A 16,399-nucleotide genomic window follows, 5' to 3' on the forward strand; every position below is an offset into this window, starting at 1 on the left:
AAACTATAGTTTTATATTGCCCACCCTTGAATAATGCAGAAATGGCTACAGCTTCTAGTCACAGTGAATTCCAAAATTCTTGCTGGCATCCACCTGGCATCACCCTGCATGCACCCAGCTTGTGAAAGGTACACCCCTTCACAATCATCACTTCTTAGCAAAGGATAGAACAAACAGAGAACTTTCATGACATCACCAAGACAGATTTTGCTGTCAGGTGAACTTGTTATTATTTTTTGGACTATGATCCTTAATCATATATTTTTTTTTTAATAAAAGTACCATCTGATGAAACACAAATACAAAACTAACTCTTTTTTATCCTAACACATCTGGGCATCCACAAACACTACCAAAGAGTGTTCAAGTTGTATTAATCCCCAAGAAGGCATCCTTGTTTAAAGTTGTCATATTTGGATACATTAGCTGCTCTTTTTGGGATGCTTTATGGATAATATTATAGTTGATTTGGCAGTAATCAGCTTCAGTTTCAATTTAGCATTCCTTTTTTTTACCCCTGTTGGGGGAGTAAATTCAGGATGAGTTGTTGCAGATGCTTACAGCCACCCATAGGCAGTTACAGGAAACAAGCCTTTATAATACAGATAATCTGGCTGTGCACCTAACAAGGGTCCTCAATGTAACTGCATCCATCCCTTGTTTAATAGTCCTGGGAATCCAGTGGCAGTGAACCATTTACATTCATTCTTTTTTCTCCATTGTTGTCAATGGTCAGGGCAGTCAGAGGTCTTCAGTATGGATGCACTGTGTGCCATTGTCCGTTCCATAGACAGCAAGGAATGGCCTTCTTCTTTTTGACACCCTTGTGATTCTTTGCTGGAGGAACTCATTTCCTGCATTCCAAACTCACCTTATCCTCTACCACAACCCCCTGGCTCAAGAACTCCTCAAAAGCCTGCTTCCTTTCCTTTTTTTCATTTATTCTTGGAGGATGCACAGGCCCCTTCAGCCCACACAGCTACACTCAGCAGCTGACAGCTTTTCCACTGTTTGCCATGTGTTCTGCACATCCATGAAGGAGACAGGTTCATACCGGGTGGGCCGACAGCAAGGATGAGCGCTGATTTTCTCTTCACCACGGCCCGAGTGGATAACCTTCTGCTGTAGTAGTTTGCTGAGTGTCAAGTCATGGTTAGTACGTGCTCGCTGGCAGGATCCTGCACAGTACTTAAAGAGGACAATCTCGTCCGAGTCATAGCCAAGTCCCAGGTCTCGGACCCGTACACGGAGGGTCCGTACTTTGCAGCCACGGCTGTCCCCTCGAGGGGAAGGAGAAGGCTTTGGCTTCTTTCTGCTTTTCCTGGATGCCTTGTGGCGCAAAGAGTCTGAAGGAGAGCGCTCCCACCGATTTTGGTGGTCATCAGGGAATTCTGACAGCGAAGGGTCCACTACAGAAAACAAAGAAATAAAATAATTTTATAAAATCTGAAAAGTACAAATACAACACAATGATTCATCAGTCCATTTGACTTTTTTATGAAAACTAACAAAGGTGTTTGTAAACGGGGGGGGGGCACTGAGCCCCCACACTGCAGACTCAAGACCCAACACAACTCTGAGTTCAAATAAAAGATTTTTAATGCACACATCTCAATTATGACAATTAATAAAGACCATATATAGTTTGTACACCCACATTCTCTTTCTCTCTCTTTTCTCTCACCTTCTCTCCTCCAGTGAGTTTTGCCTACTGCCTCCTGACTCTGGCTCCTTTTATCTTGGACCTGGGAGTACTTGTGGTGCAAGGGAATAGTGCAATGGAAATAATTCCGGGTCAGTCAGAAGTCTCAAAAAGTAGGGATTGTGAATCCTTTCGGTTCCCATGGAACCCTACAGTTGCCCCACGGGACTACAGATCCCATTATGCCCTGCAGATGTTCGTTTGGGAATCCTAAACCTGGAAGGTTGACACCTAGCGTATTGGGGGAGAGAATAATGAGCAATCCTCATCTCCCTGGTCCTTCCATTGCAGTGGATTCCAGGTGGGTAAGGAACCCTGTTCAACCCTGGCCGGAATGCCAGTCCCTGCATTGTGTCTATTGCTGTGTTATGTAAAATGAAGAACTGTTGAATGACAGTGCTGATCAATCAGGCTCTCTACAATACAGGCCACTATACACATCAGGATCTATCTATTATTATTCAGAACACATGTCTGCATGCAGAAACATAGCAGAAAATGACAAAATTTCATAGGGCATCTTGTATGCAGAGCACAATCTCATTGTGGTTTTTGAACTCATAAGGAACAAAATTATACAGTGTAGGAGGAGAATGGGAATCCCGCCCGGAACAGAGACTAATTCATTACCTGGACAGGAGGCCAATGCGACAACGCAGATGGTTTGACCGGCAAAACAAAAAAATAATTTTGTATCCAGCTGGTAACAAATAATGGAAGGACCAGCAATAACCCGAGGTGGGAACAATTCCATCTCCCATATACTAGTTGGAAGTGGTCCTCACATGGTAACTCAGTTGGGATGCAAGCAGAGGTCCTTGGGATATGGAGTCTGGACATGCAACCCTTTCGTGGTCCCTACGTACGATTAGAGGGCACTGTTGGGGGAGGACCTCCCTACTTTCCTTATGACCCAGAAGTGCTCCCCAGAGGACATGGCAAGGCACTGGAAAAATTCCTAGGTCAGGCATAAAAGGAAGCCCGATGCTTTAATTAATTTAGTCACAGTCGGGAGGCAGTGGGCAACACTCAGCTGAGGTGGTGGAGGAAGAATTGATGATTTATTGTGATTTTAATTGTGTATTGTGGCACATTGTTAGAAAGAGGTTTGTAAAGGTGCTGGGTGGTATAAAAATCCTTTATTTTATTCTTTTAAAGTGTGGTGTATTACTGTGTCTGTGCTTGTGGCTCTCTGGTGCCTCCTTGTGGTCTCAAAAGAAAAATTAAAAAGATGAAAGTGCAGGCTTTCAATGTAAATATAGCTTTTGTAACTGCAACATTAGATGTAAAGTGGAAACCTTTATGATAAAGAACAAGAACAATTAATATTTTGAAGATATGACAATGGCTAATATACATACAGGTAAATTTAGACTACAGGTTCCTCATAGTCAGTGAAGAAAAGTAAGAAAGCTGATATGGAGTTCAATGGGACTGCACTGCATTCAAATAAAAAGGTGGATGCCTTTAACATTCAGCAGTTCTCTTCATGTTCTTGTTTTTAATATTTTCCTATATACATGTAAGCAAAGTGGTGAAAATACATCTCTGACATACTCACCGAACAGTGTGCCCCAATTGGAGTGGACTGAATGTTCAATGTTGTCGATCACTTCCACCTCAGTCTCCTGTGGTGGCTCATCTTGCTTCTGAAAGCTCAGAGGAAACACCTCTGAGAAGCCCTCTGCTTCACTTTCCAGTTTCTCCAGGAGGCCTTCTGTCTCAGTGGCTGGTTCCGGACTCCAGCTCTCCTGAGGTGAAACACCCACCACTATTGACAACAGAGAAGCAAGGATCCATAACATCACCTGACAAAAAATGCACAAGAATGGAATACACCACAATGTTAGACTGGTGTAGAGTTCCTCATTTCTGCTACTAAACATCACATCAACAGTTTCCCATGCTGTCCAAAGGACCCTAGTGTCAGACAAGAACTTCCCAAAAAGCTTTCTGTAGGTCTTTTCCTTCTGGTGGTTATAGTCAGTGGAGAAAAACACGACATCCATCCAAAGAAGAGGCACCAGACCATTAAGCATGCATTGACAAAGTGAGGAAATGAAGAGTGCAGCCACAAATGGGTCAGTTACCTAATTCTTGTACAACAAGCACCTGCCGTCTGTCTTATTTGAGTTTCTCGTTCACATAGTGAAGCTGTGATCAGCAACCCCAGAGAGCGCCTTGAATTTGCATTTCTGGCATGTGTTGGGGCAGGCTGCACACAGCTTTCTCTCAAACTGCAAAAGGAGAAAGAAATTCTTGGATCCCAGCCTAGTTATTCTGAGGTTATAAGCCAGCTCAAGTGAATGTACATAAGCTACTCATACACCTACACCACCTAACAATAACCCCCAAAATCTGGCTACAGAATATGTGGTAATGACAAGTACTTACTGAAAGACTGCATCGTCCATTAACCATACATATATGTAGAGTCTGGTGTGGTTTAGAAGGAGAAGAAACGCATTAACAGAGTCTCAGCTATAACTCAACACACACCTTCAAACAAATGACTAAATTAACAAGCTTAAATGAAAAACACAGCTCTAACCAGCTAGGCAGGATAAGCACAAATCAGAAGGCAATTACCTCACATCCCTTATAGGCAAAATCATGAATTTTCAAGCTTTTCAACATTTCAGCACCCAGCCCTCCCAACACAGCTGCTGGTCTCTGTTCCAGCCAACTTTGTTAATCTTTGCTTGCCCTCTGGAGGAACATTTTACACTTTTAGGAAATTTTAAGAGACATCTTTTAGTAAGAAAATGTCTGCTCTTTAGTGTTTGTTTATCATTGTAGAATGCAAATTCAGCTTAGGAGGCGCTCATCCTAATTCAAGCAAGGTACCTGCATGCTGTTAGTAATATCAAATAGCATACCACCATTATAATTGATAATAGTTTGCCCTGCTCTAACTATGCAATTCAGCTAGCAAGGTTCTCTTCCTGGTCTTCTCCAATGACACCTCCTTATATGCTTGGATCAGCCCATCTGGATTGTTGCCTGGCAGTATTAATCATACAGAGGTAACATGATGGGGTGGAAAAGACAAAGTCAGTGCTCTAGCATTGTGTCACGTTGACCTTGCCACAGGCTACTATTTTGTTTAATTGTGCACTTCTTTCTTCATATAGATTTTTGTCTTTTGCTCTTGTCCTCTAATGTCAGATGACTGCTTGGCTCTGTGCTTTGCCTTCCCTTACAAGTTCAGTTTTGCCCAAGCTCAGCCCACCTGCCTCTGTTACAAGACAACAATAATCATGTAGCAGTCACATGACAGGAAAGGCAGGGGGAAAAAATGGAGAACAGACCTGAGTCAAGCATTATGCCACCTTAGACTTAGCCTATTTAGTCTTGTCTAATGATTTGTTTTGTATTTACTGATTTGAAGTCTTTGTGCAATGACTACACTGGATAGCAGATAATATTAGAGATAAAGGGAATCAGGAGGTGGCTTGTAACAATAAGGCAAGCCAAAGTCAAACCAAGGAAACAAGAGAAATGCCATCAAAGCCCAAAACACAAAACAAAATCGTAATCATTAAAGAGAAGACAATTCAATGCCAAAATAATCACACTCTCAAGAATTTCACATAGTCACTTCCACAAACTTGGACACTGAGGATGTTTAACTTATAAGGTGTCACGCATGTGACATCCACAGTATGTGACTCCCTGAGGTCCGCCTTCAACAAGCAACCCATGTGTCCTTGATGATGACCTCACAAAATGATTGTGCACAAAATAAAGACAAAATGTATAAAATAAAGATGCAATTTATTTTTTAACAACATTAAAAATGCATCAAATTGAAAATCAAACATTACACCAGTGAATTCCTTTGTCTGCAAAAACCCCAGAACAAGATTTAAATCTCTTTATTATAAAAAAAAAATCTTGGAAGGAGACGAGACGTGATTTTCTCAGAGAGACACTTTCACGTCCCTCAAGACGAATCTTTGTGCCAAGAGATTTAACCACGCCTGGGGCCGGAAATAAAAGACAGAGTAGATGACAAAGTAGAACGTCATAAAGAATTCAAAAACGTTGGCGCAGTACACATGCAGAGTAGGTTAGAGATAATGGAAGTACAAAAATTCGAAAGTCTCAAAAAAAGGATAGTAAAGATCATATTAGCGCAAACAAATGGAAATTATTACTTGGTGAAATTACGGAACAGCCAAAAGAGATCAAATATATTGTTTGGATTTAAACTTTAAGTCAAAGACTTGTGGATCGTCTAATTAGTGTTGCCATCAGGGAAAAATAAAGTAGTGTTTCTTCCCAATGAAGAGGCATATTCACAAGAATTAAAAGGTTTGTTATTTGGTGAAAGTGAAATCCACAAACACCACAGGCAAAATATCTGAATCTACAATAATCTGTTCATGTTCACATCAATCAATGATCAAAAGGCAGAGTGGTGGCTCTGAGGCTAGGGATCTGCGCTAGCAATCAGAAGGTTGCCGGTTCGAATCCCGTAAAATGCCAATAGGGACTCTGGTCTGTTGGGCCCTTGAGCAAAGCCCTTAACCTGCAATTGCTTAGCACTTTAAGTAGTGAGAAAAGTGCTATATAAACGCAAAGAATTATTATTATGAAAATGTAAATTTACACAATAATGGACCATACAACAATTAAAGCTATGACAAGTTTAATTTCGAAGAAACCACAATTCAGTCAGGTGTATATTTATGATCACGGAGAAGTGATGCATCATAGAATCAAAAGAGTTAAACAATTGGATGTATTAGAAATTATACAGCCTAATAATGGATACACACTTTACACTTAATTTATCTGCAAAACACAGATAAAGAAATTTTCTTGGATTTCTATATGAATCCGAAAGATCACGGTCACATTTATAATAAACCAGCATGTGATGAATTGGCAGCAATAATAGTTTTGAAAGACAGAGATATCAAAGACATGACTTGATATTCATGTATATCCAAAAGGAGATCTTGATATGACTTTCGTATTAAAACGTTAATAGTTTCCTGTTAGTATAGATTTTGCTATGACAATTAACAAATCACAGGGACAAACATTCAAAAAAGTCAGTTTATTTATTTGAGAGAAAGAAACAATATTCACTCACGGGCAGTTATACGTTGCGTTGTCATGATGTAAGTCCAAACACGGAATCAAAATTCAATGCAATCTTGAAGAAATGTCAGTCAGTCAGTCAGTTTCCAACCCATTATATCCTAACACAGGGTCACGGGGGACCGCTGGAGCCAATCCCAGCCAGCACAGGGCGCAAGGCAGGAGCAAATCCTGGGCAGGGTGCCAACCCACCACAGGACTCACACACACACCCACCAAGCACACACTAGGGACAATTTAGGATCACCAATGCACCTAACCTGCATGTCTTTGGACTGTGGGAGGAAACCCACGCAGACACGGGGAAAACATGCGAACTCCACACAGCGAGGACCTGGGAAGCGAACCCAGGCCTCCTTACTGTGAGGCAGCGGTGCTACAACTGCGACACCGTGCCGCCTCTGAAGAAAAGCTAATTCCAAATATTGTTTTTACTGAAGTTTTAAAGTAAAAGTGAAAATAATGCATATGTAACAATTCCCATGAAAATAACAATCTTTTTAAATTGTATATCCAGTTAACCAAACCTGGCGGTTGGTGAGTGAAGCGACTATGGGGCGGATCCCCCTAGTATCTTTTAAGAACAAGAATAAGCTTTGAAATTTTTAAAACAAACAGCAGATCATAACACTTAGATGGTGTTCAGATGCTCTGTTTTTTCTTACCTTCTGTTTCAGCCTGATTTTTAAGATTTTTTTTCATATAGGACAGTGGAAAATATTCTTTTCTGGTATTATTACTATTCAACTTATGAAACATTTACTGTTACATTTTTACATATAACTGCTTATTGCTATTACTGCTATTATTATTATTACTATTATTATTATTTCAATTGGTACAACCTCTTTGGCTTGACTCACCCTGTACTCTCAAGGTACCATGGAGTTCACTGTCAAGATGTTAAGCTAAGGGGTCAACTGCCACTCAAGCTGTGGTCAGTCACTGACAGCTAAGTAGGGCCTGTTATCTAACAAATGAGAATGCTAAAGAAGGGGTAGAAATCTGGATGCCTGACAAGAGGTCAAAACATTAAATATAAAACAAAGCATTAGACTAAGTAAGAAGATTAGGGCATAAAGTAGCCCAATGCTAGACTTGGGTCACTACTCCATTTTTATTTCCTCTACCTCTGTCATAATGTGAGTGTTGCACATTTGATTTTGCCAGGTAACAGAGCCAGTTGGGAGGGGTTCCAGGAGACCATGTAAGGAGGGGCAAGGGTTGGTGCCAAATCTCTGCCTGATGTTATAGAAGGACAAGAGCAAACCTGAACATCCTCCACAGTCTCATACCTTCCAGCCTCGTTGGTTCTTTTGCGTCACATATATCCTTTCTGCCATGATTTTCTTCTCCTCATGATGCCATTGCTTCCCATCTGAAATGAAAAGAAGAACATGCATAAGCAATGTCCTATTCAGATCACAATAAAGTTATACCTGGACTTGTGCTACTCCTGTCCACAGGTTGACAATATACATTCTCTTTCCTTGTTTCCGGAAAATAAATTCTAATTGCAACATTATCTTTGCAACAGGATGACAGAAAAGCAAAGTGCTAAAATGTGCAGTCTAGGCTCCTTTCCACATTTCCGTAGCCACAGGCATATGGAGGAATCCAAAGCAAAAGATTCCACTGTGCATAAGCATATTAAATGGGCACAAGTGTTGCACTGCATTAGACGAGCCATCAATTTGCTATCCAGGCACTGCCAAAACCATACAATTGTTATAGAACTGCATGTGCTCAAAATGACATACTGCAGGTTAAGCATGCCTTTGAGGAGAGCCGGAACGAGGCTGGCAGCCTAACAGAAAGCGATACTGAGCTGTGACTCATGTGACAACACCTCAAACAGAAATGAGCATCGGTGCTCTTTTGAGCTGAGAAAACACAAAAAGGTTGCCATCCGATTCTTCAAGAAGTTTATCCAAGTTAATTTTAGAAAGCAGTCATTAAAGCGTCAGACCATTTCTTAGCATTAGCCACTACAGCCAAAAATGGCGTCACAAGCTTAATGGAATGGGGGATACATGTGGCAAAGAGAGGACATTCAAACTATTAGCCTTATAAACCAACAGAAATTTTATTTTTTAATAGAGTTTCACCCTTTCAAAGAATGATCTAGGTGGCCCACATTTACCACCTGTCTGTTACTCTACTGACTCTCATGGTCAGTCTTCTATGACATCAAGCCACTGCTTCCAGTAAATAAATGCATAATAAATAATACTTGAAATTCCTCAAATCTTTTATCTTTTTTAATTAATTACTTCATCATCAATTTTCTAGGTTTGCTATACCTTTACAAGAACATAGAATGCAGAATATTTATTATGTATCTTGCTGCAAATAATGATTATGCTCAAGATCATTATCAAACCTTGTGCTTCTGACTGTTCTGCCTATCCATTTATTCCTTTTACAATATGATCTCACTCAGTCCGCTGCAGGGCCAATTTATAATATCCAGTCAGCATCGCATGCTTGTTTTTGGGATGAGGGAGGATGTTGGAGAAATAGCACGCAGACACCAAGTGCTACACCCATAGTAATCAGACTGATAACTGAACCCGGGTCCCTGGAGCTGTGAGGGAGCAGCTCCAAGCAGTGCAAAGCAATGCCACCCTTTTGTTTTTTAATGGCAGCAGAGGTTAAATGTCAATGCTGACATGGAACTTTTTTAATATATAGCTTCTTTGTTTTTAAGCACTTCCACTTAAATACATGAAGGATTTGTCATCAAAAATACTTTTGTATTTATTTATTTTTTTTGAAAAACCTTTGTTGATTGCAGTACCTTTAACAGTATAAATTACTGTAAAGATCCTGTAAAAGAGCACACTGATGAAGAATTACATTACCACAGAAGTCAACAATGAAAGTGTGGCAAAATGATACAGCAGTTAGTATTTGGCCTTATAGCTGACAACAATCTGGGCCTGATCACTCCTCATGGGAAGTCTGCATGTTCTCCCCTTTTTGCAGAAATATTTCCCTGGATAGACAAATTTTCATCTCTCTTGCAGGTTAGGCTAACTGGTGACTCTAAACTTGCAGGTAGTGCTGATTGGCGAAATTTGCCAAAGCGTTTTTCACAGCGAATATGCTGTGCTCACTAATGACCTTGTTCGGCACATACAGTACTTTCCAGGAAATTCACCTTGTGGTTGACTTAGACAAACTTTTTTTTTATTTGCCAGTGCCCCATAATGCTTAGTGAGGCTAGCAAGACATCACAGAGCTGTAGCAGCCAATGTTGGTTGGGACAACCCCCTTACCCCCAATGGTGGGCTAAAAATTAGTGGAAATCTTGTGAATGAATTTAAACACAGAAGAAAATTGGAAGAGTGTTGGTTAACTCAGTGCAGGATTTACGTATAAGCTACACAAGCTATAGCTTAGGGCCCCCGCCTTCTTGGGGGCCCCCAAAACAAATTGTCCGAGTGAGCAATTGTCATATATACTTAAATATACTACAGCATTATTTGTCCCAATCAGGCCCGGCCTTAGGCATAGGCGAAGTAGGCGACCGCCTAGGGCCCCGGCGTCCAGGGGGCCCCGGATCGACTCCTTGGTCTAATTTTCACGCATTTCACAGAGCTTCCAGGGGGCCCCTGGACCCCCCTTTCGCCTAGGGCCCCATAATACCTAAGACCGGGCCTGGGTTAACTGGTGTCTTAAAGGTAATTTTTTTTGTATTAACTTGTGTGATTTGCATGTAATATGTGAGCTTACCGCTTTAATAATATTACCCAGAGTGCTATGTAGTTGATGCAGACAAGAAGGAGTGAAAAACTTCTTGCTTTAGTGTTGCACTTATTTGGTAGCAGTGGCAGTGAATGAGCAAAAGTGTCAGGGGAAAAAACAAACTTTATTTTTTCGTTTTGAGAGAGGTAAGTACCTGCTTTGGAATCTGTGGGGGATATAGGGGGCAAGCTTTAGTGAATTCATGCTTCTTATCTATCACTACCTGATAGAAATGTTATAGTTATGATATTTAATTCTAGTCATTTTATCACGGGGAGACACAAAGGTGAAAAGGTTAGCTTTACGGCTCTGATCACATTTTTGGCCACAATAATCAGTACAGTGTGGTAGCTGTTTCCCTAGTCATCAGCAATGTTTAAAAGACCATTGTTCCTTTACAATCAACTCAAAATTACTGTAGTTCAATTTCTCCTTCCTCATTGCCTGCAATGCATTTCAGTACGTTCCCAATCATTTCTGCAATTTCGCAGAACACGAGGCAAAACTAATTCAGCGGAATTCACGCATCACTAAAGGGGGCATATGGGTGTGAGAGCGTGTGCAGTATTATGGAATGGCACCCTTTCTAGGCCTGATTCTGTGAGATAGGTCGATGATTTTGTATTGGATGAACTGTATGCGAATGCAACATGACCGAAAAATATGCATAGTCAACAGATGAGGAAAAGGGGAGCAACAAAAATGAAAGATGGAGGTGAGAGTGGCCCCTTGTTTAGTCTTGCAGGAAGTGTTAATATTTCTCCATATCTGGAACAATTTTTAAAACAACTCCTTCTTCTAACCAGAAACTGTAATTATACCAGACAGTTAAAATCTGTGAAATCCAAAGGTAGCCATAAAGTGACTCCCAATAGAAAGTTTTAAACAGCTAGGAATGTGATACTAGTAGATTATGAAGTGAAAATATAAGATGTTTAAGTCTATATCAAAAGATAAATGGCACTCAACCAGTCAGACCACCTAGATAATCCCGGGGCCTCAAAGTCTGTAAAGGAGATGTTGTAAAAGAGAAAAGGAAATGAGCTGACAATTAAAATAATGATAACAAATAGTGCAAAGTGAATGTTTTATTATTTTCTTTTTTTTATTTTACAATGACATTTTCCAGTCTTTTCACAATCATTTGTTATCATGATTGGCTTGAATTTAATGGGAGTTGTATTTATAATGAATACCAATAAACATTTTTAAAAATGATAAACCTATAAATGAACTAAAAAGGGAATAGCCCAGAACATCAAATGGGCAACTGTAAAGCCAGAAGGACAAATTTACTACACTCAGTGGTGAATGGCCCTCCCAGGAGTCAGACTATGGAAACGCAGGAACAGCTTTCAGAATGGAAGGGGTGCAGAGACATAGGGATTCAAAAAAAAAAAAAAAGAAAAGCATCACTTTAGGAACATTTCGCCTTCTTAAAATGTTGAAGCTCTTTGAAGCCTGAGAAGGCATTGGGGTTTCAAGGCTGTGTGTGTGTGTTTGAAGATGTCACACCTCATTTGTGAATTTGACTAAAATTGTATGGAATTGCCCGGCCTAATTTGCTCAACAGACTGCAAAGCTCTCACTCACTACAGGAGTGGGGAATTATCATATAAAGAATTATTATTATTATTATTTATGCATATCCTGGGCATGTGCTATGGCCACAACGACTGACAAGAACTCAATTATTACATCAACATATATAATGATGAAGTCTCTGTTATTCCCACATCAGATGCACTGCCGAGGACCTTAACTGCAGCAGGTCAGCTGCTGAGATTCAATTGTTTTTTTTTCTAAATGCTTTCCAGGAAATTCATTGATGTTGTTCACAACGGATAAGTCAGTTTTCTTTAATCTTCTTTAATATGATCAGGCTATTAAGCCAAAAGGTAGAAAAGGGCTAAGATTTAACATGAAATTCACCAAGAAATGTTAAAGCCATTTTCTTAATTTTGAATATAAAATTACTGTAATTTAAATTAGACTAGGGTGGTGCAGTGATTAGCTCTGCTGCCTCACAGCTCAAGACTCCTATAGCTCAGATTCACACAGTCTCTTGTTTCTAGTTCACAAATCCTCCATTTTTCTTCTTTGAAAATGTCAATATTATTCCCATATCCCAAAAATAAACATGTTAGTATAACCGTCAGCACTACATAAGTGAGGGTATCCACCTCTGGACTGATTATTGCTGCTACACATAACCCTAAAATAGAATTAAAGGAATATTCCACACTAAATGGATATTTTTGTATATGTTACTTACCCCATGTAGTTGGTATTGGTAGCCAAGAAAAAATTTTAATCTCATATTTTCATAAAGAAAGGACAACCAATTTTCTAATAGATCGGGACAAACACTGAACCACAGCAAACAATTTCAAAAATTTTCATGAAAACTTCTCACTTTGCTTGCGTCACACAATATGCAAGTCATGTTACCCAGTTGTATGTTCACAACGTGCAAAGCACATGTATATTTTGCTAAAATATTGTTAAATAAATAACCACAAAATAGCCCACAAAGATGAAGCTCCTTCACGTGGGGTTACACTTTTGACTTGAAGACCTACCTGTACCCTCATTTACTGGTCAAGAGTTCTATCATTTTTGGATGGAGTATTCCCTTAAGTAAGATTGGCCATATAGAGTAACCTGTATGGGGGTGTAATTGAAGAATCCTAGAAGACAGAAAAGGCCAAAAAGGGGACCAAAGTATCACATGAAGGAGGTTTTATTAATAGATATTATTTGATATATTAATAAATTTCATTGCTACTTGAACCCATGGCTAGAGCACTTATCCAACACAATAACAGTATCAAACACATTCTTGCCCCGCCATTCATTTGAGCCACACATTGTGCCCTCTCTTCTACCTTTCAATTAAGCCTTTGTCCAGCTCTCCTCCCAACCCAAAGTTCAAATGGCTTATGGTCAAAAGTAAATTTATGCGCCAGTTGTTATTTTAGGGATGTTTTCCTGAACCAGTTCCAGAGTTTGAGCTCCTGGGACCATCCTTCAAAAGGCAACAGTCGACTCTCCCTCTTAGACTTCTGCCTTCCTTTAAAAGTCTGAGCGTCTTACACATTGCCTGCCTATTATTATGGGTTGCAGGGAGTCATAAATAGAATAGAGGGTCTCCCTGATGCCACCTACTGCCCGGAACTACATTTACACACTTGAAATTCTTGATTCTGTCAAGCAAATTGTTAGAATTGATAAAATGATCCTATGGGACAGTGCCACACAAGCTGATAGAGGCAATGCTTAAGGCCTACTGCATTCCTGAGAAAATTCATCAGTTTCTCCAAGACTACGTTAGCCATTTCAGAGTGTGGTTTATATGGGTTAACTGTACTACTTATTGGCAACAGCTGGAGACTGGCATCATTACCAGGTTTACCAGGGAGGACGTGGCTGGGCTGCAGAGAGATGTCAGGCTACAGTGCAGAGGAAGATATGGGTCAGTGGAGGAACACAGGTGCTCTAAAGCAGTAAACATGAAACAACTGGAGTCGTTGGGACAGTGCACAAGGGAGATGTATGGACTGGAAATACCTGTGTAACATGGAGGAGAATCAGAATAAGTTCTTACTTTCCTCTGTCTAGGATATTTTTCCCACACCAATAAACTTGCCCCAGTGGAAACTGATAGAAAGACTGGGGTTCACACTAATTGGGAGACCTGTTAGCTTGAAACATATTCTATCATCTTGCAAAGTCAGCCTGTCAGATGTGAGGCTCTGGTAGTCCCATGGCCAGGTACTAGTACAATTGGCTGATGGTTTTGAGAATGAGAGGCAGCAAAAGAACAGCAGGGTATAGTATAGGCCATAGGGCTTCATTTTACCAGCTTCATCAGGCCAGAAGACAAAGCAGCAAAAAGGCAAGGAGCGTAGGGATCCTGGCCACAGTAGTAGACCAAGAGATGCAATTAGACTTGAAGAGGTAGCTTATATTTTACAAGAAAATCACCAGCACAAACCTGCAACCCAGCATTATTTTTTGGTCCAACACCAGAAAGCAGGTAGTCCTGCTGGTGCTATGGGAGGAGAGGATTAAGAAAGCAGATTACTGTAAAGTTGGAAAATATGAAACCCTCATTTCAGAACTTCCCAGCTGAACTTGTCTGCAAGTTGTTTCTCAGGAAATTGATTTTAGAATAAACTGGGTGTCCTGGGGGGTTACAGGTGCAACTTGCAGGAAGCTGGTGGGAGACATCAGCAAGCAGCAGTGACAGAATTTAGGTGGCTTTGGTTCAAAAGGAATGAGAGATGGCAGACTTTAGCTGGTGGAAGACAGGTGGACAGAGCTAAGTGATAACTGGGCCCAAGGGTTGGGGGCTAAAGGGATAGATCCAGGACACTGGTTCTACTGTCAAGGCCTGTCTGAGGTGTCATGGGCTAATTGTCAAAACACCAGAAAAGATGGGGTGCCCATTTGAAAATCCAGTAAAGCCCTGACACTGTGGACCTCAAAGCTGTCTCCCAGGGAAAGAATGGATGAAAATGTTCATAAGAAGAAGGGGATGGATCAGTTAATGCCAACTGCTTCTTTCTCTTTTTCTTTGGAGAATCCTTGGATACTTTGTGTCAAAAGAGTGGTTGCTCATGGAGTCCCAAATGAGGCACATTACCTGCATTGTGAGGGAGCATTAGTTACGGCACTACGGCCATGTGGAGTGATTCCTAGAGGGTGATCTGGCATGAAGGATCCTCATTGTTGAGGACCCGAGCAGCGGGACCAGACCAAGGAGACGCCCACATAACAACTAGCTGTGGCAGATAGAAGGTCATTTCTGGGGACTGGGATTAGACTGCGTGTCTGCCTGGGGGTTGCACTCCAGGATCCCAAGCTGTTTCGTTGTGTGGTGGGTGCGGCGATGCAATGTACCAGTGCATGCCTCCCAACCTGACTTGCCTCACATTATTTACAGGATAATTCTTATCAGGTGAGGTGGTTATGGTGATTTCATCATGTTTTACACACATCACAGAATAACCCATTTTATAGATAGATAGATAGATAGATAGATAGATACTTTATTAATCCCGATGGGAAATTCACATTCTTCAGCAGCAGCATACTGATACAATAAATAATATTAAAATAAAGTGGTAGGAGTGATCAATAAATAAAAATAGAAAAATAAAAGTAGAAAAGTACACATACATATACAGTCATACACGGAGCTGCTGAAAAGGCTGCCACTCAAGGCGGCGCCGGATGTAAAATAAGCTCCACATAATAAAATAATCAATGTGATGAAGTTTTTCTAACAGAGTTCTAAAACACCTTCAGTCCAATGTAACCTAGTCTATTTTTAATGATATGATGATTACATTAAAATCATCTCCCTGCCTCCAGATGTGCATGTGTGTGTTTTTTTCTGTAGTTCAAAATGAATTCCCCATGCTGACAGGGTTCTGCTGCCTCCATCCAGCTTCAAGGCCCTCAGCAACTCAGGTTGCTCCACACAAGCGCACAGTGCCTTTTCATGACTCTTTCCAGAAGCGTATTACCTCCCACATTTGTGCTGTCACAACCTACCCCCCACAGATGTTACATTGTGCTGTCATTTTGGAGTTTATAATGAGCTTGCCACTAATTACTGATCATTATTAGCTCTTGAAATGATTCACTCCACCTGCTTTTCTGACAATAAGGGCAAACAATAGTCGGTAAAAGAAAAAAAATTGGTAGCCCGCACTGCCTATGTTTATACTTTGCTTGTCACTTAGAAATAAATGTGCCCTAGTAAACTGTGTGAACTTGAAATTTAATACTGAATTGGACACATTTGCTGTTTGATGTGATTTTCTC

General features: G+C 40.6%; 1 protein-coding gene across 1 annotated transcript in view; it reads right to left on the reverse strand.

Moving 5' to 3' along the window:
* Positions 1-244: 244 nt before the first annotated feature.
* The window catches only part of LOC114659177 (uncharacterized), a 97,939-nt gene continuing 81,784 nt past the window's right edge, over positions 245-16,399 (reverse strand). The window contains exons 3-5 of the mRNA XM_028811480.2: positions 8,110-8,192; positions 3,264-3,510; positions 245-1,409 (exon numbers count right to left, since the gene is read on the reverse strand). Coding sequence (XP_028667313.2) covers positions 967-1,409; positions 3,264-3,510; positions 8,110-8,192 — 773 coding nt within the window. The 3' untranslated portion in view covers positions 245-966. The remainder of the gene's footprint in view (positions 1,410-3,263; positions 3,511-8,109; positions 8,193-16,399) is intronic.

The sequence above is a fragment of the Erpetoichthys calabaricus genome, chromosome 10, assembly GCF_900747795.2.
Source record: "Erpetoichthys calabaricus chromosome 10, fErpCal1.3, whole genome shotgun sequence".
Taxonomy (NCBI): Eukaryota; Metazoa; Chordata; class Cladistia; order Polypteriformes; family Polypteridae; genus Erpetoichthys; species Erpetoichthys calabaricus.